The sequence below is a fragment of the Dendropsophus ebraccatus genome, chromosome 15, assembly GCF_027789765.1.
Source record: "Dendropsophus ebraccatus isolate aDenEbr1 chromosome 15, aDenEbr1.pat, whole genome shotgun sequence".
NCBI classification, from domain to species: Eukaryota; Metazoa; Chordata; class Amphibia; order Anura; family Hylidae; genus Dendropsophus; species Dendropsophus ebraccatus.
In genome coordinates, this window is record NC_091468.1 from 26,810,546 (window position 1) to 26,833,243 (window position 22,698).

The window sequence follows — 22,698 nt, forward strand, 5'->3', positions numbered from 1 at the left end:
GCTACAGTGGTAGTTACGCCCCTGCTCTCTGCTTTACTAATGTATATAAGCCTAAAGCATGTATAAAACTGTCTGCTGAGGCCATCTAGCTACACATATCATGTGTGATATTGTCTGTTGAGTTCTATACCATAGATAATTATGTTTGATACCGTCAGGTGAACAATGTATCTAAACCTATCCTGTTTGATACAGTCTGTCATGAAATAGGAATACAGTGAGATACCGTGGTTATACGTGACTTCACCTGATCACTGCAATATCCTTGGTGCACTCACTCATGTGTAAGAGCAGAAATTTGATGGAGGTGCTTAGGTTGATTGTACACAATGGTTGAGCCATGGTGACTGCATAGATTTTACCACTATTTGCCGTGCTTCATCTTGCAACTTTTAGCTTTACTTGTATTTGTGGTTTTTGCTTTAAGTGGTAAACTATGGGCTGCCCCAGCCACAGTATGTCCAGGCATCCTAAGAGGAACATCTCTAAGGGTCCTGGCACCTTGGATGGGAATGCCATATGAATGAAGCTGGATGCTCTGCATCCAGCATCCCCAATAGGATTAAATGGACAGCAGATCATGAAATGCTGCACGTACCATTCTTTGATGCTGGACCGCCGCACCCCTGACTGATCCTTCTGAACCTATAGATATTTGTTTACCATCTGGTGTGTAGGGGACCTCCAGACTATCCCCCTACAGAACTGTCCCATTCTTTTTTTACGGGGGTACAATTTGTCACCAATGGACTCTGGCCGTTACTTACCTTTCTAATAAGAACACATACGTAAGCACTTGGCCAAGCCTGGGGGGGGGGGGGGGGGGTTAAACAAGCAGCTGTCCACCGTATTATAGATATGTGTATATGTTATATGTTGGAGCTAGATCTAAAGTACCAACAAAAATGTATTATAACATATACCATGTAGTAACCGTTCAGTTTATGCAGCTCACTAGTGACTACGTGTTTCCCAAACTTTAGAAAATGATTAGAAAACGATAGCTGCTTTCTTCAAAAAAAAAAAAAAAAACCAGCGCAATTCTTGTTCTCAGTTTGAGGTAAATGGAGCATAGCTGTAATACCACACACAACCTGAAGACAGGAGTGGCGCTGTTATGGATTTTAATCCTGGATAAACCATTTTAACCTATGATTTTTGATACTGGTATTTAAGCCTCTTTGTTGTGACGCTCAACGAGATTTATTTTAAAAACGACAATTCTTTAGATTTTTTTTAAATACATTTTATTATTTTTAACATCCGATAAATAAAAGAAAAAAAATATATCTGCAAAACTGCAAGCAGTGAACGAACCCACACAATCCATTGAATGAGAAATACTACAGATTATCTGCTCACACAAAACGGGAGTCTCAGCCCTTTTCCTGTTCACGAAAAAGGGGGCAAAGGGGGAGGGGGTTACAAAAGATAAGACAATTGCTCCATGTACACAGCTCTAGTCATCCTCTAGGGGGCAGCACTACCAGTGTCATCGAACATCTAGGTATAAAAATATATGTACACAAGAAAGCTGGCACTTCATTGGACGTGAGCTCTGTACATTTTATATGTGGGGCACACACTGACCTGCAGTACGTTAGCTCGCGCTGGCGCAAAACACCCCTTCTAGGAATGTCGAAGGCTTTTATCCAATATGGCAGAAAACGCACAGTACTCAAAACAACTGTACACACATCTTATACTGTGAAGCATTTGCAGTGTTGTATGGTAAGCAGATACTGTAAAAACACCAACCAATTGCAACTTACAAGATCAAGCCATTGATCTGACCCCCCAAAACCCTTTGTGGGTCCCTTAGTGACATCATGGCTACTCATCAGTAGTCAGGCCTTCCCACACCCACAGATCTAAACTTAGACTTACTAAACCCATCAGACTATTGTAGTAATGTCAGCACACACTGGCAGTATGTCCATTCTCCTTGACTTAAAGGGCAGTTCCAGGCGCACTTGATACAAGCGTCGGACATGCAGCTTCATTTTATTAATCTGGATATAAAAAATCCCTTTAATTATGAATCTCCTTCCCATCATATTTCAGGCAGTGGCAGGATCTTTTTCCTTACCGTGGGAGGAGTGTTCTTCTGTGTGCATTGTCGCCCTTATGTAGAGTAACACACTTTGTAATAGCTATCAAAAATAGTAGGGGGTAAAGGGGGTGACAACTGCACTGAGGTAATTTTGGCCACTAATGTGGTTGCCACTTTCAAAAGCCATTTAGCCTTTGAATGAACTGGAGAAAATGTAATACTGCCCCCTAGGGACAATGGTTGTATTTGGCTGGAAGTGCCCTTTAAATAGCTCAGGTACCTGGGAAATAAGGTAGAAGGGGCAGTTATATAAATATAACTATAAATTGTACAAACACATATCATAACTAGAGATGAGCGAATCGAGTTCGGGTTCAAGTCGATCCAAACCTGAACGTTCGTTATTTGATTAGCTGGTGCTGCTGAACTTGGATAAAGCTCTTAAGGTTGTCTAAAAAACATGTATACAGCCAATGACTATATCCATGATTTCCACATAGCCTTAGGGCTTTATCCAAGTTCAGCAGCCACCACTAATCAAATGCCGAAAGTTCGGGTTCGGATCGACTCGAGCATACTCGAGGTTCGCTCATCTCTAATGATAACCCGACATGGTTTTGACACCAAGCTTATCCTGTCAGTGTGCTAGAGAGGTGAGGTCTGCCGTGTGATTGATAGGACCTGCTGATGGTCACTTGCAGAAACTGTTACTAAAGACGAATATCAGTGCAGCAGACATCGAGGGCGCCAAACGCCTCGGGAATCTAGTGTACTTAAAATGGTAAACGTGTCAAAAATAGATTTCATCTGTACAATTCCTTTAAGTTAAAGGGAGCCTGCCACAATGGAAATATTGTCCAATCTACCACCATTATGTTATAAAGCGGGAAGAGCTGAGAAGATTAATATATAGGTTTATGGTAAAAGATTTAGGAGAACTTGTAATTTATTGATAGAAATCGTTCTAGGCTTAGTCCAGTGGGCGGTGTCACGCAATCATTGACAGCCACTAATTAGAACTGCCCACTTGACTCCTAACCAAGAATGAGCAGAGATGAATGAGATGCAGTTAATATATATTTTTGTCCCTTAAATCTATCAATCTTCTCAGCTCTTCTTGCTCTATTACACGTTGCTCTCAGATCAGAAACAATATTCAGAGAAAGTTTCCAACTACGTTGCGCCTTTGGTTTATATGGTCCATGTAAGACGCCATGATGTTTCCACCTCACACGTTGTGGGCACCATTGTGGAATTTTTGTGTTTGTTTTTGTTTTTTTTTGTAATGCTTGACTGAAACATTCCAAACTTGTAAACATTTTTAAATAAATAAGATATATTGCAATGAAAAAGGCTCCCAAAACATTGAATGTATATATATATGTATATGGAGAGGTGGGTGATGAAAGGTCGTCTGCGTGCAACGCAAGATATTTTTTTTTTCTCCTTTTCATTGTTATTGCAGTTGAGTATTTAATGCTTGTTTTATGGTTTATCCTGTGTATTATTATACTGAGGGATGGGAATAAAGCAAAGATGTCGGGGGGATCTGGACACTTTTTGATATATTTTTGATATATGGAAATAGAAACACTAGGAATGATGGAAATAAAAACCAAAAAGCCTTTTGAGTAAAAGTTTGAGGGAGGGGAAGGGGAGACAGGTCGCTTCTGCTTTTTACTGCAGTGATTCTGTTTAGATAAGAAAATGTGATAGATGAGGGTTAATAAATACCGGCTAGATCTTCACCGCATAGCAGAATCATAAATATTGGTGGGGGAAAACAGCATCGGTCATCCGGTGTGAACCTGTCATTCCAATTTTCATTTTTTTTTTTTTTTTTTTTTTTTTTTACAATTTCAATAATGTAGTGTTTTTACTCCCAAGTTGTCAAATACAAAATGTAAAAATTCAAAATTTACCAGTTTTGAAAAATTTTAAATGTTTCTGTCCAGTGGAAAATATTCAGTGACGTAAAAAATCACGTCAATTGAACCGTCAGGACCAGCCCACGTGCTTTCAGTCATTTGGCCACTTTATAATTATACGCAATGCGGCGACTCTTCCTAATAAATATTTATGGCTTTGTTTTGTATAGATTATTGTATAGATAATTCCTAGCACAGCCTTCACCAAGGCACAAAATGGAGGCAAAAGGTGTGAGGATGAGCTAATAAAGCGGGACCTAAAAGGGCTGAATCCACTGTCTGCTGGAAGTGCAGGGCACAAAATGGCTGCCACGGCTCACATGGTGTAGTTTCTAATGTGGGTGGGATTTCAGTACCTTAGATATGGTATAGATAGTGCAGAGAGAAGTCTGAAAAATAGAATATAATTTATTTATAGGAATAAATAGAATATTACAAAGGAATTGGCCCTTATTTTTTTACAGAAAACATTTCTTGGTGCTGTCACCATTGGGCCGATTTGCATTTTTTAGAGTTCATCTGCAGCATGCCATAAGAGATATAAGCCGACTTTGGTTGCTATTAACAACACATCTTTCCTCAAACATGGTATTAGGCCTAATTTACACCCCAACAGCTAAACTGAACCCAATTTAGTTTACTATAGAAAATGAGGTCAACTTAACCGCGGTGGCATCGGTTGTGACAGCCATATTTTTTGTAAAATGAGGCGGCATTATTGGAGTCTGAATGAAGTCACAAGAAAGAGACCCCAAGTGTGGACAACCAAGAGCAAATTCTTTGTATAGGCAAGTAGGAATGACTCTTAGCCTGGACTAGGCTTCTAAGGCTGCCAGGCTGTGTCTCCACGGCAACCATGTAGGCCTTAAGTGCTTTACTGCCAGAATCTACTGAACATAGGGATCATGAACAGCGACATTTACTAAAAATCTAGTGGGCAAATAAGAATGTATTTTACCTAAAATAAAATACATCATGGTCACCAATAACGCTGAATTCAGTGCTGAACATCGCTGGTTAGGCCTTGCTAGGAAGACTCACACAGCCTAACTAGACTCCATAAACAGCAAACACAACAAATCGTATTTTCATCAAGTTTCTGTGACCCCATGCTTATGATAAAAACACAAACTGTATCGTGAAGGCGTTTTACAAATTATAATAATAGGAAAAATATCTTCCACCATGGAATGTAGGGACAGGGACACGAAAAGACACAACTTCCTACTGTAAACATTTCTGGGTGTTTAAAGGGGCTGTCCACAAATAAAATAAACATGGCTGCTTACTACCAAGAACAGCGCCATGACCACTGTCCACAGGTCGTGTCTGGTGTAGCTGCTCAGCTCCATAGAAGGGAATGGACTGGATTGTAATACCACATACAGCCTGTAGAGGAGTGATGCTGTTTGTATAAAAAGGAAGCCATGTCCTGTGCAACACCTTTAAGACAAGGTGGATATGCATCAAGGCAACTGCAATAAGTTCCAGAGAAAATTAGGGTTCCCTTTATCAGGCACCAGAATCAATCTAATCAATCAAAAAAATTGAGGAGACTTTAACCCATGAAGGTAGCCATTTTTTGTGAAACAGAGGCTGAACCCAAGTGCAAAATTTCTATCACCCCCCCTAAACCCTAACTTACTATGTGCCATTTTTAATACTGGTGTCATTTTATACATAAGAAGGGCCTATTATGGGTCCCCTTTGGCACCAGGGCCAGGCCTGTGACTACTACCTCTGTACCCTGAATAGTTCAGATACCAATAACTTTTTCACACAGTTGAACATTTACACGATACTGAATAAGGTCTTAAGAGAAGAAATTATGTTACAGGCTACGACCATTCAGACTGCGAATACACATACATGACATCAAATCCCAAAATAGAGAGTTAGCTGGGCGCTGTTCTTGCAGAAGAACTTGCTCATTCGGAAAGGCACAAGGGCTTGTTGTATTGCCAAGTTTTTTATATTTTTTTCCCTCTTAGACCATTTTTATATCACGTGCTGCCAAATCCCTATTATCCAAGCAGTTTCACAGAAATTACCAGAACTGGGCGTCCTGGGACTGTCTTTGGCGTGGCGTTTAAGATCTGCTGGTAACGTCGTCTTCTCCGATAATGACTGGGTGCACCCAACATTTTTTCCATGGCTGTTTTGTTCCTTTATTTTTTTATTATTTTTTTTTATTATTATTATTTGAGTTACATCAGAAAGGCCTAGGAACGGCTTCAACAAAAGGCAACAAAAAAAATATATCCAAAAAAAAAAAGACAAAAACATTTCTGTACCTTCATCCAGTGAAGACCAAATTCCTTAAATAGATAAACCCTTAAAGTGCCCAGAATAAAAAGGAGTGTGTTTGTGTGTCGGGGGCGGGGGGGGGGGGGGGGGATTAGGAGATATAGACAGTAATCATCGACCATCAAGATTAGATGAAATGTCCTGGGAGCCTCGAGGCTGGAAATAATTTAACTCCGTCTGGGCCCATCCAAGATTTGACGCAACCCAACAATGGAGGATGAACTTGTGCTTGTAGGCAGCCTCTTCCAACAACCCAAGAAAGTCAAAGCTACCAAAGCGTCTGAAGTGTAAGATCCAGTTATGAGATTTCAAAGGTATGCATGTCTGTGGTTGGGAAGTGCCTGCCACCAGCTATCTACCCTCCTAGACATTGCCTGATATGTACGGTAAAGTCACTCCGTTGTAGCAAATGTTACAAGGCCAGCAGAGTGGGGGAGTTCAAGGAATCAGAAGATTGGTCCCCGCTGCTGCTGCTGCGACGGTGAGCCTTAGAGCAAGACTCTGAAGGAGAAGTTGATGACTCTTGATCCAACACGCTTGGGTAGGTGAAGACAAGGTTAGGGGCGCTGGGAGTGCTCGGAGGTGTAGAAGACATCACAACAGGTGTGTTGAGAGGTTCCTCGTTGAAGAAGTTTCCACCAATGTTGATCGGTTTAATCACAGACCTCTGTGTTTTGTCAGTGCGGGCGACCGAGGACAGCCCGTTGTCCTCATCCATGGGTTCCTGTTTGACGACCACTCGGCTTCCCATCATGGAACGGGCAGCAAGGGTGTTATGGGTGGGAGCGATCCGATCCTCACCCTGTATTTTACACATGGGTGAGTGGGCGACCAGCATGAACTCCAGTTTATCTTTCTCCTTTTGCAACTCGGCAATCTCTTTTTGTAGGCCAGATTTTTCTTGTTCCAGTTTCTCAGTTTCCTAAAAACAAAAATAAGAAGAATGGAATTTAATAAAGTCTTTTTTCCCCCAGCGCATGAGGGTTTGATGGTCATCAACTAATGGGTAGAACAAAAAGCTCCAAGTCTCTAGAGCTGACCCTTAAATAAAGCTAATAGAAAGATTGGAGCTTGGGATGTGAAATATTAACATATATATTATATAGTGAAATATTAACATATAACAAACATCATAAAAGTTTGAACGAGGTTTTAGCTGTTGGGACCCCCAGTGATCCCAAAAGCTTAAGACATAACATGAGCAACCATTCTCCAACAAGCACACATCTCTTCTGTGATTGAAGTCAGAAACCCATGATTCAAACTTTTTTTTTTTAAGCGGCACTATCAGCAGGTTTGGGCCAGTGCTGATATGAGCCAGCCGCTCTTTCTCTTTAGGATTCCCAGGCTGTACTTCTTATTGCTGGGGGGTCCGGTATGGTGGCGTTTTCTGATAATTCCTGATATGCTAATTAGTAGGTTTAGAGCATTTGGGGCCTTCCCCATGCGCCTGGAGCACCCACTCGTCCCGCCTAGCCTGGGACAGCCTACATTCTATAGGTTTATTTGGACCAATCTAGCAAATAGTTCCATGTTAACCCCAACCAATATTAACCACTAGCTTTGCAGATAACTAATAAAAACAGTGGAGGTCCATTGAATCCAATGACAACCCTGCCATAGTTTGTATGCTGGTCCTCCAGCAATTTTGGAAAAGTGTCTCAGTGGTTATCAGGATATTGGGTACAAATCTGTCCCAGCAAAGAGGCTGTTCTCCTAGTATTGGTGCTGGTTTTTATAACATCATCCAAAAGGTGACTCCATTAAGGTTCATTGACTCCATGAGAAATACTGTATATGAGGTAAGGAAATTCTGTTATAAGTCTCACTGAGACGATTCTGTGATATTAAAGTCTTTGATGTGTTTTTTTTTGTGTTACTTTTTATTTTTTTTTGATAAGCTTTTTTATGTTTTCTTAGATGTTCATTGATAACTTACACCATTATGCAAAACACAACACAATGCCCTGACCTCTGACTTGGATACACAGTAGAATTACTCTATAATATTGGACTTTATACAGTAAGATGATGAAATAAGGAACGCCTGTCCCCAAATTCAGTCCGAGTCAGCTGTAAATGAAGGAAACAGATTGGTTACGTACAGCTTGGAGCTTGTCCGTTAACTCTCGCCTCCTGTTGCGACACTTTGCGGCAGCCAGCTTGTTCCTTTCTCTCCGGATTCTCCTCTTTTCCTCTTCTTCGGGTGACAGCTGTGGAGAAAGACAAAGAAAAAAAAAATTAAAATAAATGAACAGGCAGCTTATTGCGGTCAACAAAAAAACCACAAAATGTGAAAAGTCGTTGGCTCTGTAGGAAGCTGCGGTGTCCTGAAATTGAGCAAGTGTAAGGAGTGTACGAGCCGGGGCAGGAGAGCGGAGAAGGTCTGTGGTTAGAACCAAACATTTCACAATCTGCTTATCAGTTGTAATCCTGCAATCCTGACGTCAAAAGGAAACAGGATTTATGTTATAAAAGTTAAAACCACAGCTGTGAGTGTAAAGATCAAGGGAGGAACATGGCCTCCGAGTGATACAAGGAATGGGAATGTAAATATAGTCAGCTGCTCCGTACCCACTGTCCTTCATGACCCCCAGGAATAAGCAGAAAAGTGCTGGATCTGCTGAGTAAAGAAAGAGGCTAGGGAAGGATATACAGCTGACTATGGGGAAGTATTATAGTAGTTATATTCTTGACATAAGAGGCAGTATTATAGTAGTTATATTCTTTTAAATGGGGGGGCAGTATGATAAAAGTAATAGTCTCAAAATAGGGGGCAAGTTTATAGATGTATTCCTATACATAGAGGGCAGTTTTATAGTGACTGGTAAAAGACGTCTTATCAGCACTCAGTTTCTTTTCCTCATATCTCTGTGCAGATCACAGGCTCTGCATTACTCAGTAGGGATTATAAACAGTATGTCAGTACATTGGACTTTGAGGCTTCCTGAGTACAGGTTTCGGGGGTAGTGAAACATTAAATGGAATTATAATTATGTGGAATTATAATGTTTGTGACTAATGGCGACATACATTATGTATTTCTATTATTAAAGTACCAATTAAAATACCAGAAATATTTTAGGTACAATTAATGTAGTGAAGTGGAGACATCTATCCTTCCCACCATCACATACCTGCTCATCTCTTCTCCTCCGGCCAGCGGTGGTACCAATGCTTTTGATGACTCCCGGTCGTTGTAGGGCTGCATGTCCTCCTAATGATGGGTGATTCTGTACTGGATGTCCATATGGATGTGCTCTGCCATAGGGATTGGACATGGAGGTGATCACAGTTGGTTGAACCATCCACTGTAAGTCCTGGCTGGTGGTGATGGCGTTTATGGTGGGAATAAAGGCACTGCTGGATCCTGGCATATCGTTTATGTATTTCTGCTGGAAATAGAAAAGAAAGTTTGGTTAAGAGGGATTCTGAGGAACTAATCAAAGATATTATGGCAGTAAATGTTCTCAGTTTGCCTTATTACCACTTGGTTTGGCTTGTCACTCATGTGTGCACACCATTCAAGAGTAGGGTCATTGATATTGGGGAAGAAGAGTAAAAAAAAAAAGGGCTACTGACAAGTCAAGAAGTATGTCCTAGTGCCGTCCCAAGAGTGAAGACCCACTAGCAAGGGCTACTGTTGAGCCAACAGGTAAAGCCTAGTTCTAGGCCAGGAGACAAGGCCAACCATAGAGCCAAGGCCAATTACCAAGACAAGAGGCAAGGCCCAGTGCTGAGCCAAAAAGAAAAAGCTCACCACCGAGCTAAAGTCTATCCTGGGCCCACCACCAAACCAAGGTCCACTGCCAAGCCAAGCAGCAAAGTCCAACAATGGGACAAGAGGCAAGGCTAAATGCTCATATATCACCCAAGCTTACCAGAGCACACATTGTTCTACTCTGAGTCTAAGCCTGTCCCACCATCAATTTTGGAGTTACAATCCAATGCTGGTGTTGCAATAACTTGCATTTATTGTGCGATCACTGCATTCCTATCAGCATGAAGTCATTGTGTAGGTCTGGTCTAAAGGCATAAGGAAGCAGAAGCCTCCCCTGTAGGCCAGAGGACATGATCATTTACATCTCACAGACAAAGTCCTACAACAAAGTATGATGGAGTGCTTCCTACCACTCTCTGGACTCACACAAGGTTTGAAGGAGACAGAAAGATGTTCAGTTCTTATTATTATGGGTGAAGGAGTCCCAGAGAGCAAAAACGTTGTCCTTTCTGTCTAGACAGAGACCACATTAGAGAACTCACTGGAGTGAGGTCACAGTTTCCTCTGCACCTGGCTGTGAATGAAGGTACATTGTGTGAACAACACCCGCTCAGCGACAAAACAAGGATCCGCCGCGGGCTAGATCACCACCGTGTAGAAAGCATCTGCTTCAGCCAATACCACACTAACTCTGACACCTGAGCTCTTAACCCTTTCACATCCCTCGGGCCAAAATAGCCAAATACTATGAACAGAAACAGAAGCAGGTGTAAAGTGACTGCTGGTTCCTAGGACTGAGCCTTTACTCAAGTCATGGAGTTAGTCCTTTATTGTCAGGAAAAGCTGGATGGCAACCAATAAATGTTTCTTCTACCCATGTATAACTTTCCACATCGGGCCATACTATGTCTCTCCCTTAAAAAAATATCTGTATTCTGACAGTCCTCCTAGGGTGGATTGGCCCTTTAAGATCAAGTACTAATTGCGACCATCATTTCTTTAGGAAACTATCACCTAATCAATAATCATGGACCCCCAAAACATTCCAGAACCCCATTAACAGGTTGCACAAAAATGAGGTGTAGTCTATAGGAACTCAGCCGTACAGGAGACACCTGTCATTCCCCTGACAATAGGAGATCATACACGACACACGCTATAGTTACCGAAGGCTGTCAATCACTCCTGGCTCATCCAGCTCAGTGGAAACTTCCTTGTCCAGACATAAAGGAGCTCGGGAGGGAGAGGCAGGAAATCTCGATTGCATAATCGCCTCCCACTGTAAAACGAACTTCCCCTCATCTCCTTCCCTTTTTACACAGCTCCATTTACTTAATGCCCAGGTGTGGTCGCAGTCACTCCCAGGGCTAGGACACTTAACCCTTCCCTAACCACAGACAAAGAGCGTTCTCATTGTGCAGGGAGAAGTGGGAAAACTGAAGAAACTTTTTCTCACAATTTAACACAATTCATTGCTCTTTAGAAGAGTGGATAGTCATGTGAGAGTGATAGGGGGGATCTGTCAGCGAAGAAGATAGGGGCTACAGCTAACATAGGGGAGTTAGTGGGAGAATCTGCGCACACTGCACCTATAGAATGATCTCCCCCAATCTTCTGATCAGGGAGTTTAAATGTGCTGAGTGCATCTGAGAGGGTCCCATCGCCGTTCCCAATTAGGGGAGTAATGGGGGATGTTACTTAGTGGGTACAGATTCCCCCATAAATGATGAGGACATCTGCACTCACAAGTTGATCCGCTCAGTCCTCTGATCAGGAAGCTGAAAGTTTCTGTTTGCAACTAGGAGGGTCTAAATGCAGTATTGAGGGTGTTACTTAGAGGGTTCATGTACACCACAAATGCAAGTGTAAGAGCAGAGAGGTTAGTGGGTGCATCTAACACATAGGGGGTGTGAAGGCATCTGCACTCTCTACACTCAAAAGTTCAAGTTGATCCCCTCAATCCTCGGACCAAGAAGGTGAAAGGTTCTTTGTGAAACTAGGAGGGTATGCATGCTCTAGTCTCCTTAGATCTGACGTTTTTTTCCATACAGCACAAAGAAACTTTTAATACTATTGATGGTGTTTAGAGGGTACAGATTCCACAATTACTTTTTTGTGTTATCTGTTAACATTATTACTGCAGCTTTTGACTCTTTATATATTCATACTTCATACGTCAGTGTTGTGTTCCTCAGACACAATCAAAATGGGCCTGTGGTCCCACTTCCAATGACTATCTATATCAGTCATGTCAAACTCTGGCCCCCGGGCCAAATCTGGCCCGTGGTACCAATATTTTTGGCCCGCCAGGCAATTCGGAGTCCTAATTACATCTGGCCAGCCATGGATACTTTATAAGAGACTATGGGGGAGGGTTGGCTACTATATGAGACTATTGGAGAGGGCTGGCTACTATATGAGACTACTGGGGAGGGCTGGCTACTATATAAGAGACTATGGGGAGAGCTGGCTACTATATGAGACTATGGGGGAGAACTGGCTACTATATGAGACTATTTGGGAGAACTGGCTATTATATGAGACTATTGGGGAGGGCTGGCTACTAAATGGGAAACTTGGGGGATGGCTACTATTTTGGCACTATTGAAAGGGCTGAATAATATGTGGGGCAATTCTTGGGGGATTGGTTATTATATGGGTTGGGGTTTATTCATGTTATAGCAATTTATCATAGTGCACGGGGCTGGGAGATGCACACCACTGACACGCTGCCTCTGACAATGCCAGCAACGCCGCATTCGCACTTCAATAATTATCAAGGTTGGCCCGCGACTCTGTCCATTTTTTTTTATTTTGTCCCACTGTGTATTTGAGTTTGACACCCCTAATCTATGTGATGTGACATCCCCCAGTCTTTGGGCATGTTGGTAGCTGCAGTTTTGGAACAGTTGAAGCCACAGAATAGAGACGATAGGTTAAAGACCAAACTTTTAGAAGTTATGGCTACTTATGCAATAGGAAAGGAGACTAGTGTCTGGTGTTTAATTCTCTACTTCCATGAGTCACTTCTACAGTATGCAAACCCTAGTTTTAGAGCACAACAGCTAGCAAGCCACAGCCCTATAGGATTATGCCCGCCAACTTTGCCATCAATGCTGGGTTAGGGCCAACTAGACCATGAGGCTCCACTTCTTTCAGCCACCTCTATGGCATGTACAGTATACTGTACCTAGTCTTCAGACATGTTGTGAGATGTAGTTTTAAAACAGCAGAGCATAATGCCCAATACCCTTCTCGGCATTTCTATAAATGTTATAAGAAATTTTTCTCCGACTAGTCTGACTATTGATCTTACCCGTCCCCTGCTCTTTCTTCGCAATAGTCCCTCAGAACACCCAGTAAATGTCCCTTGGACCTCTTGGTTAACAAGAATCTTCCTCTATTTCAAAATGTTGCATCGTCCCTAAAAAGTTGACCCCTTTCCCGCTCATTCATCCCAGGATGATGTAACCCAGATCCTATGACTCAGTGATCCGGCACATTCCTGTCTGTTTATCGTATGGAGGCGGCCAAGAAACTAAGTATCAATTCGGCCCCTTTCCCATCCCGGAGTCTCCCACACATCCCCCTCCTATTACTGGAATCAGGAACATTATTTTCCCTTCCGACACAATCTCAGGAAGCCGCCATCGCAAACCAGGGACCTCCAGGGGGCAGCAGTGCATTATGTTCTGTATAGGGGAGACTGGGAATTCTCTGATTTCTGGGAAAGTCTCCTTTGAAGTGTGAGGAATTTCACAAGCCTCCAGCCATTCCCCCCCTTATCGCGGTGTATGATTCCTTTACGGGAGGTTCTCTCTATAAATCCGCACATTCTGCAATCATTCTGCAATAAATAGAAAAAAACTTTATCTCCTGGGAGTGAATGGAATTCATGAAATGTGGTCAGAACATGTGATGGCGAGGACGCTGCGAGCACGAACCGGAAACCGGTCACATACAACTATAATACATCCCAGCAATCCTATAGGAACCTGATGCATTGAGGAGGCATCAGGCACCTCACACCTGAACATAAATCTTGTACAGACGTAACTTTCCACAGCTGAGGGTTTGTTACAGTACCCTAAATACTTAAAGGAGCTGCACAAATCCCTCCTGCAGTGTATCCCAACAGGTGGATTTGCAGCTATTGCGAAACTACAACTCCCAGCATACCCTGACAGCCTGAGGTATCTTCTACAGTGTATCCTTATCCTGTGTCTCTCCAGCTGTTCCAAAACTACAACTCCCAGGATGACAGTGATGATGGGAGTTGCGGGTTTGCTACAGCTGGAGAGCCCCTGGTTGGGGAACATGGATACCCATAGTTGTCCAATACAATTGTCAGCTACCATTTTACGCAAGGCGATAATTTGGCGTAGCTGTATGGACCTGATTCCTGGGGGTTTCTCTGTATGTTGCTATGGTGCAGGGCTGGCTGCTGCGGTGATGACTATGACCAGGGTATTGCCCCCACAATGCTGATTAGGAGGTGAGCCACCCTTGCACCTCATGCCTCATACAGACAGGGGGAATACAGTGCTGAATCTCCGGACAAACCACAGAGGTTGGGGGGGGATTGCAGCTTCAGGCTCGCTTGGGCAACAGTTCAGAACAAACAGGAAATTCTGCACATACCCAGACGCTGCTGACATGAAGGCCATGGAGGGCAGACGTGTGGACGCTCCCCCAGCCAAGGTGCACGCTTACCTTAAAAGTACAACCTTAGACCTAAATCCTTTCTGGTTGGCAAGCAATATGGCTGACACTATAGCTGACCCAACTTTCCCATTATCCTGCTTTATTACTAACTATACCATTTAGGAGTCTGGAAAAGCTGGGTCATGTCCCTTTAAATCCCCCCTTATAGGAGAAGAAATAACTGGCTGATAACAGGGAGCACAGGAGCTGCTGCATCTTTACTCTCCAGGGTTAACTTCTGAGCTATTCCCCGCTGGGTGTGTCCCTGTCCATTGCCAAATTCCTTCCCATCTGCTGTCACAACAGGAATACACCCAAAGCCTCCGGGAGTGGGGGCTGGGGGGGGGCACAGACTGCATCACCTCCATACACAAACTACTGGGGATCAATACATCCCCCATGAGAGCAGAGATGGGGAGCAGGATAAGTCCTGTAATCCGGAATGGGATTGTCTGATGGTCCGGCACTGGGACAGCACTGTAATCCAATCTCTGACATCAATGCCCAGTTATTCCGAAATAAAGGAACTTTGCTGGAGCTTATCCTAATGAACACGGTCAACAAACATGTTATAAAAGCTATACATTCCATAGTCTCATCTGTTCCTGGGAAAGCTGGGTGACCAGCAATGTGACTGCCATTATAGCATCAACCTATGCTGTCACCCAGCTTTTCCAGAGCCCTGAATGGCTAATTTACTTTTCCTACCCAAGTGGAGAAACCACTGCCTGTGTAAGAGGAATTGCCATTCAGAAATGTTCTTTGTCATTGTTATCACCCAACTTTAAAATAAACCTGAATAACAAATCTAATTTTCCAAGATTTGTTGGAATTTTACAATTTTACCAAGATTTGCCATTAAAGAACCTGGGAAAGCTGGATAAAAACCCTTGTCATGGCAGCTGTATTTGTTGTCATCCAGCTTTTCCAGAGACCTGAATAGCAAATCTAGTTTCCCATATCAGGCTAAGGGATTGATGCAGATCACTGCCTGTCTAGGAGGATTTGCCTTTGAGGGGTTGTGGTCACCCAGCTCTTCTATAGTCCTGAATAGCACAGCTTCTTAGGGTCTATTTACACAGAAAGATTATCTGACAGATTATCTGCCAAAGATTTGAAGCCAAAGCCAGGAATGGATTTGAAAACAGGAGAAATCTCAGGCTTTCCTTTATGACCTGATCTCCGATTATAGTCTGTTCCTGGCTTTGGCTTCAAATCTTTGTCAGATAATCTGTCAGATAATCTTTCTGTGTAAATGGAACCTTAGTGTCCCCTGCCATCATAATGGAGTGAATCTGTATCACTACCTAGGAAGCTTGATCATTTAGAAGTTTGGGAAAGCTGAATAATAACCCTACTCATGGCAGCTGTATTTGTGGTCACCCAACTTTTCCAGAGACCTAAACAGCAAATCTAATATTCCATGGCATCATTGTCCACCTAGGAAGCTTTGCTTTTTAGAAGTCTGGGAAAGCTGGGTGAGAACCCTTGTTATGACGGCCTTTTTTGTTGTGACCCAGCTTTATCAGAGTCCTGAATGACAAACCTAATTTTCCATGCCGTGGTAAGGGACTGATCGCTGCTTTTCTAGGTGGCTCTGTCTTTTTGAAGTCTACAAACTGGAAGAAAACCCTGGTACAGGCGGCCATATTTGCTTTTCCAGAAACAACAATCAGATCACTTAAAGGGGTTATCCAGCGCGACAAAAACATGGCCACTTTTGCCCCACTCTTGTCTCCAAATTGGGTGGGGTTTGAAACTGAGTTCCATTGAAGTAAATGAAGCTTAATTGCAAACCACACCTGAACTGGAGACTAGAGAGAGGGAAAAGTGGCCATGCTTTTGTAGAGCTGGATAACCCCTTTAAACCAATGCTTAACTGTAAACCAGTCAGATTGTCTCAAGGATCAATCCCCCTTCTGGATCCTGATTGTATAGCGCCAAAGCCCCCAAAAAGTTCCAACAACCCTGTGATACCTGGACGGTTTTATCCTATCAACCAAGTATCTCATCTGTAGATCAGTGGATTTTGTTACTATCTAATAAGGTCATCTCTGAAAAAGCTTATCGAAAAAGGTCATCGACAAATCACTACACCGGGCCTGTACTGTAGACTTGTATGTGCCCTGGGATGAGCACCCATGTACTGAGACATCCCAGACAATGAATGCACTCTATACAATCCCTGCAGCCATGTGTAGCAATGAGCAGCTGTCACCACTAGGGGTCAGCAGAGAGCTTACCTACAGGAATAGGGAGCCTGGCTGCTCATTGGAGACCACCTCTACATGAAGAACACCCCTATCTACAGCAGATCTATCAGCTTCCTACATTCATAGTATAGAGTGATCATATCCATTGTATTTCAGCTCCTTTCATGTTCCCGTTTGCTGTCAGTGAATGAGAATATTTGCTTTAAACCCTAATACAGAGCTTTTAATTCTCATAGCTGAGGGTTTGTTACACTTGTATCTAGTCTGAACAAAACCCAATGACAGTGCCCCACAACCTGTTGCAAAGCCACAATTCCTGAAGGCTGTCAGGGCATGCTGGGAGTTGTAGTTTTGCAACCACTGCAGAGCTACAGGTTGGGAACACTTCAGCAGATATAGCTGCCACTGGCTGTAGGGCATGATGGGAGTTGTAGTTTTGTAACACGTTTGGAAAAACTGCAACAAATATACCCATTATTGGCTGTCAGGGCATGATGGGAGTTGTAGTTTTTTGATAGTTTGTTAAAACTGCATCCAATGCATGAAATCCCTCTCGAGCGCTGCTAGTTTGTTACAATGTGTCAGTTTCTTTATTCTTGGTGACTAAGCCATGCTCAGATCTCTAAATATTTTGGGCCTTTGTGGTTCAGGGGTGCCCACGGACGCAAGGCGGATATCACTGGCACAGATCGTGTAGAATACTACCAGCAGCGAGGAGGATGTGGTCGACTTAATCCGGAATCGAGCTATAGATTGGTCGTGGCAGCATTGGTCGTGGCAGCGACAGGGTTAACCACGGTGGTAGATGCCGGTGAAATCTTTTAGCAGAACCTCCTCTTTTTTAACGTGACTACAGAACAAAGACACAAGCCCTCCCCCACTGGACCAGGGCCGCTCCATACAGACACAATGAGACCCTTGAGCCTTGTGGTCTACACACCGAGTGGGAGCAGCACCCTGCGGGGGCACAGGGTGGGCCGGGTGTGTCTGCAGAGTGAACTTTACTATTTGTGTAAGCACCGATAATCGATAACACAAAGTACAGAGGGTGGAGGAGACGTGGACTCCCGTCCTCCCCTGCAGCCCCATGTAAAGTCAGATACGTGAGACCTCAATACTGATGGGGCTGCGATGGTATCAGATAGTTTTGCGGCCAGGAAGCTTCAAGAAGTCACCGTAGTTCTCTGAAGTCGCTGGCGTGCGGTTAAGGAGTGAAGGTTCTGCCATGACGGCAGAGTCAGATCTACAGCGGTTGTCCTGACACCAGAGATACAAAGAAGATACACAGCGGACATTGTCTGAAGACTGCCGAGTGGCATGCTTTGACGGTGGCAAAACTACAACTCTCAGCATGCTGGGAGTTGTTGTTTTTTAATAACTAGAGTGCAACAAGTTGTAGATGAAGTCAGTGATTCAAAAGGGCCCGAGATGCCCCCAAAATGGTGAACTAATACTGATATATAGGGGGCTCCATATCCCTATAAATATCTTTTATACACTGATATAAAGGGGGCTCCATATCCCTATAAATATCTTTTATACACTGATATAAAGGGGGCTCGATATCCCTATAAATATCTTTTATACACTGATATAAAGGGGGCTCCATATCCCTATAAATATCTTTTATACACCGATATATAGGGGACTCCATCTCTTATGAATATCTCTTATACACTGATATATAGGGGGCTCCATATCCTTATGAATGTCTGTTATACACTGATATATAGGGGACTCCATCTCCTTTGAAAGTTCCTTATACACTGATATATATGGGCTAAATATACCTATGAATGTCCTTTATACACTGATATATAGGGGGTTCTATATCCCTTTAAATGCCCCTTATACACTCATATATAAGGGATAAATATACCTATGAATGTCTCTTATACACTGTTATATAGGGTGCTCCATATCCCTGTGAATGTCCCTTATACACTAATTTATAGGGGCTCCATATCCCTATGAATGTCCCTTATACACTAATATATAGGGGCTCCATATCCCTATGAATGTCCCTTATACACTGTTATATAGGGTACTCTATATCCCTATAAATGTCCCTTATACACTGATATACAGGGGATAAATATCCCTATGAATGTCCCTTATACACTGATATACAGGGGATAAATATCCCTATGAATGTCCCTTATACACTGATATACAGGGGATAAATATCCCTATGAATGTCCCTTATATACTGATATACAGGGGATAAATATCCCTATGAATGTCCCTTATATACTGATATACAGGGGATAAATATCCCTATGAATGTCCCTTATACACTGATATATAGGGGCTCTATATCCCTATGAATGTCCCTTATACATTTATATATAGGGGGCTCTATATCTTTATGAATGTCCCTTATACACTGATAAATAGGGGCTCTATATCTCTATGAACGTCCCTTATACACTGATATATACGGTGCTTCATATCCCTATGAATGTTTCCACTGATATATACAGGGCTCCGTGACTCCACTCAACCAATTCTTCCAGTGCTACAATCTATCAAAAAAAGTCATAACCTGGTAACATAGTGACAGGTTCTACCAGTAAGTATGATCCCACTAACATACCTACACATCCACACACCGCATGCTTTTATGCCTGTTTTCCCCCATGCCATAAGGGGTTAAGCCACCATGTGCTCTAGTATACAAGACATTTGCACCAGTGAATCATGGAGAGCACAGCTCAGGGACCTGGGCTCCCACCACAGCCAATGACACACACAGGAGCCTGAGACAGAACCCAATAAGGAAGAACCAGAGGGGCTAGGACCAAATTCAAATGCAGATGCAGAATACAGGGGTCCAAAGCCTCCCCCAGTGGTGGGGCAAGAAGATGTGAAGGCCATGTGTAGCCGGAAGGGAGGAAGGGGGATCTATAGGAGCTGGGGCTATAACAGTGACCAGGTCAGCTTTGAAGATATTTTCAAGACATGTCCACCTTCTCAGGTCTTACAGACTTTCTGGTTATTAAAGTCACCATTTAGTCTTCTCCAGATACTGAGCACAACACATGGAGCATCACAGAATACAGAACTCTTTGTGACGCACAAAGGGGTTTGTAATACATGAGGAAGAACCACAGACTCCAGAATCGGTCACCTATACTGGTGAAGTCACTAGACACAAGGTGGTCATCCCTGCAAACACCAGTATAAGGCAGCTGAGCACTGGGTCAAAAGGTAATGAAAGACCAGTGAACCCATATACAGGCTATAGTCAGTCACCCAGAACCAGTCAACTCAACCCAATACAGAAGTGGTCAACTAAATGCAAACCAGAACCCAACCCAATAAGGAACTGGTCAACTCAACCCAGAACTGGTCAACTTAAACTAATACAAAACTAGATAACTCATCCCAAACCAGGACTGGTCAAGTAAATCCAGAACAGAACCGGTCAACGCAATCCAACCAGAACCGGTCAACCCAACCAGAATTGGTCAGCTCGACCCAATACAGAACTGGTCAACTCAACCCAACCAGAAACTCTCAGCCCAACCAGAACAGGTCAACTCAACCCAACCAGTACCGATCAGCCCAACAAGAATTGGTCAACTCAACCCGATACAGAACCGGTCAACTCAACTCAACCAGAATAGGTCAACTCAATCCGATACAGAACCGATCAACTCAATCCAACTATAATTGGTCAACTCAACCGAACCGGTCTGCCCAACCAGAATTGGTCAACTTAACCCAATACAGAACTGGTCAACTAACTCAGTACAGAACCGATTCGCTTAACCCGAGCAAAACACACACATATCAGCCCATAGCGGACCATCCAACCCGCCATGCCCATAGTCTATGCTTCCTGACGTCAGATCCTCACCTGTCGTATTGAGGTAGATAGGGAGCTGCCCGGGTATCCGTCTGGCTGAGCCGGAGAGCTGCTGCTACCACGGGAGGAACTGTCGAAACTCCCCGGATAATCCTGGTACATGATCCGGCCTGTATACACCCAGGGGGGAGAGGTGTGTGTCCGTCTATGCCGTCTTTTGAAGCCTCACAGAGCTGTAGCCTCCTTCCTGACACTGGGCTATGTCACAGCGGCCACCACACCTCTCCAGATCCAGTGCTGCTTCCCGCTGCTTCCAGTGTGAACACAGCTCTAGCCCTTCTAGTGCTAATAGTGCAACATTGTATCAAAAGGGGAAAAAGTTCCAGCAAGAACAACAAGTGCAACTTTGTATTAAAAAAAAAAAGTTTCAGCAGAACTCCCTATGGGCTGTGAAAAGGAGAGACATGGATGGAGGGGCGTCTGTAATAAGGTTATAATGGAGCAGCTGAGTGTGGTGCTCACCTCCAGGTTACTGTGCTGGATGAGTCAGGCTGCTGCGCTCTGCTATTCCTGTGCTCTCTCTGGGTGAGTCAGTGTAATGGCATTAGATCAAACCCACTCACAATATCTACTGAGCTCTCTTACAGGATTGATGTCACTCTCTCCTCCCCTCTAGCCTGAAAATGGGAGGTTCCAGCACGGTGCACGGCCCCCAGCACGGCAGGAAGCTCCGGGCTGCCCGGGCCACTCTTATGCAATTACCCCAGCGCCGGCCTGTAGCTGCTGCTTTACCTACAGGAACTGCAAGGGGCAACAAGCTAAGCGCGACCTCCCCCACTTCTGAGGAGCGCTTGGTTTCGTCCATTGACGCATGTTGCCATATATGGTCATTTGCGTGCGGTGACGTCCAAGGGTTTCCTTGGTTCTGGTGACGTCTGCGGGCAGGGATTCCCTCTCTGGCTGATCGAGCTGTGCGCATTACTTAGAGGGGGGAGTAGGACCCTGAGGACTGTACCATTATCATTAATAAAAAAGGGAGAGCAGCACCCAGAGGAGTGCACCATTATAACTAATAATAGGGGAGTCCACGACCCTGGGGACTGTACCATTATTACTAGTTATTAGGGAGGGGGTTATAATATAAATCATGAAGCATTATTGGGAGAGTGATGGTAAATGGTGGTAAGGCATTATGGGAGTTGTAGTTTTGCAGCAGCTGGAGGGCCATAGCAGATATATCTGCCTCAGACTGTCAGTGCAGGATGGGAGTTGTAGTTTTGCAACACATATCAGAGAATCCTCTGTGACCATTGATTCCAGACTTATACCTTTACCTGCACTGACACATTGTAACAAAACCATCTGGACAGGAGGGATTTGTGCTGCTGCTGTAGGTTACTACACTGGACACTACTGAAACAAACCCTCAGCTGTGAGAAGTGCTGGCTCTCTGAAGGTTCCCAGCCTGTGGTCACATTGTGTATGTTTCATGCAGAAGCTGCGGCGAGTGAAGCTGAGATCACACTGCAGTAAAGCAACGTCCAGGTGGCTCCATTTACTACACAACGGATCCATCATACCCCCATAGAGGGCAGACATCACAGGTTGTATAAGAGACTCCAGTTATTTTACTAGTACGTTGTCATGATGTCCTATGGATGTTTCTCGCAGGATGCTGCTTGTTCCTCCCCATTGTCTTAAGGCCCTATTCCGCGGAACGATTATCGGGCGCTACGGGCAATAATCGTCCCATGGAATAGAAGGCAACGATCAGCCAACATCGTTCATGATGGCTGATCGTTGTGTTGTTTGTCTTTCAAACATGTTGAAAGACAAACGACAATGATAGCAGCGATCTTCGCTGCCGCTGCGTGGATTACGAGCCGCGGCTGCAGACCACCACTATCCTCTATGGGCTGCCCGGACGATCTAGCGATCACCTTAGCAGCCCCCCAGCAGCT

The 22,698-nt window shown here is 43.8% G+C and overlaps 1 protein-coding gene and 1 long non-coding RNA gene across 6 annotated transcripts in view; one reads left to right on the forward strand and one right to left on the reverse strand.

Moving 5' to 3' along the window:
• The window catches only part of LOC138774426 (uncharacterized), an 88,489-nt gene that overhangs the window by 5,813 nt on the left and 59,978 nt on the right, over positions 1-22,698 (forward strand). The gene's annotated exons all lie outside the window — the stretch shown is intronic.
• Positions 1,246-21,358, reverse strand: FOSL2 (FOS like 2, AP-1 transcription factor subunit). 5 transcript variants are annotated; one of them, XM_069955484.1, is made up of 4 exons: positions 21,260-21,358; positions 9,426-9,680; positions 8,394-8,501; positions 1,246-7,210 (listed from the first exon to the last, which is right to left on the reverse strand). In XM_069955484.1, the coding sequence occupies exons 2-4, from the start codon at positions 9,663-9,665 to the stop codon at positions 6,701-6,703; spliced, it is 858 nt and encodes a 285-aa protein (XP_069811585.1). In that variant the 5' UTR covers positions 9,666-9,680; positions 21,260-21,358; the 3' UTR covers positions 1,246-6,700. The 5 variants fall into 5 exon arrangements, with proteins under 5 accessions (XP_069811585.1, XP_069811584.1, XP_069811583.1 ...); XM_069955483.1 differs by having other exon boundaries at positions 9,426-9,683; positions 21,260-21,357; XM_069955482.1 differs by having other exon boundaries at positions 20,789-21,344.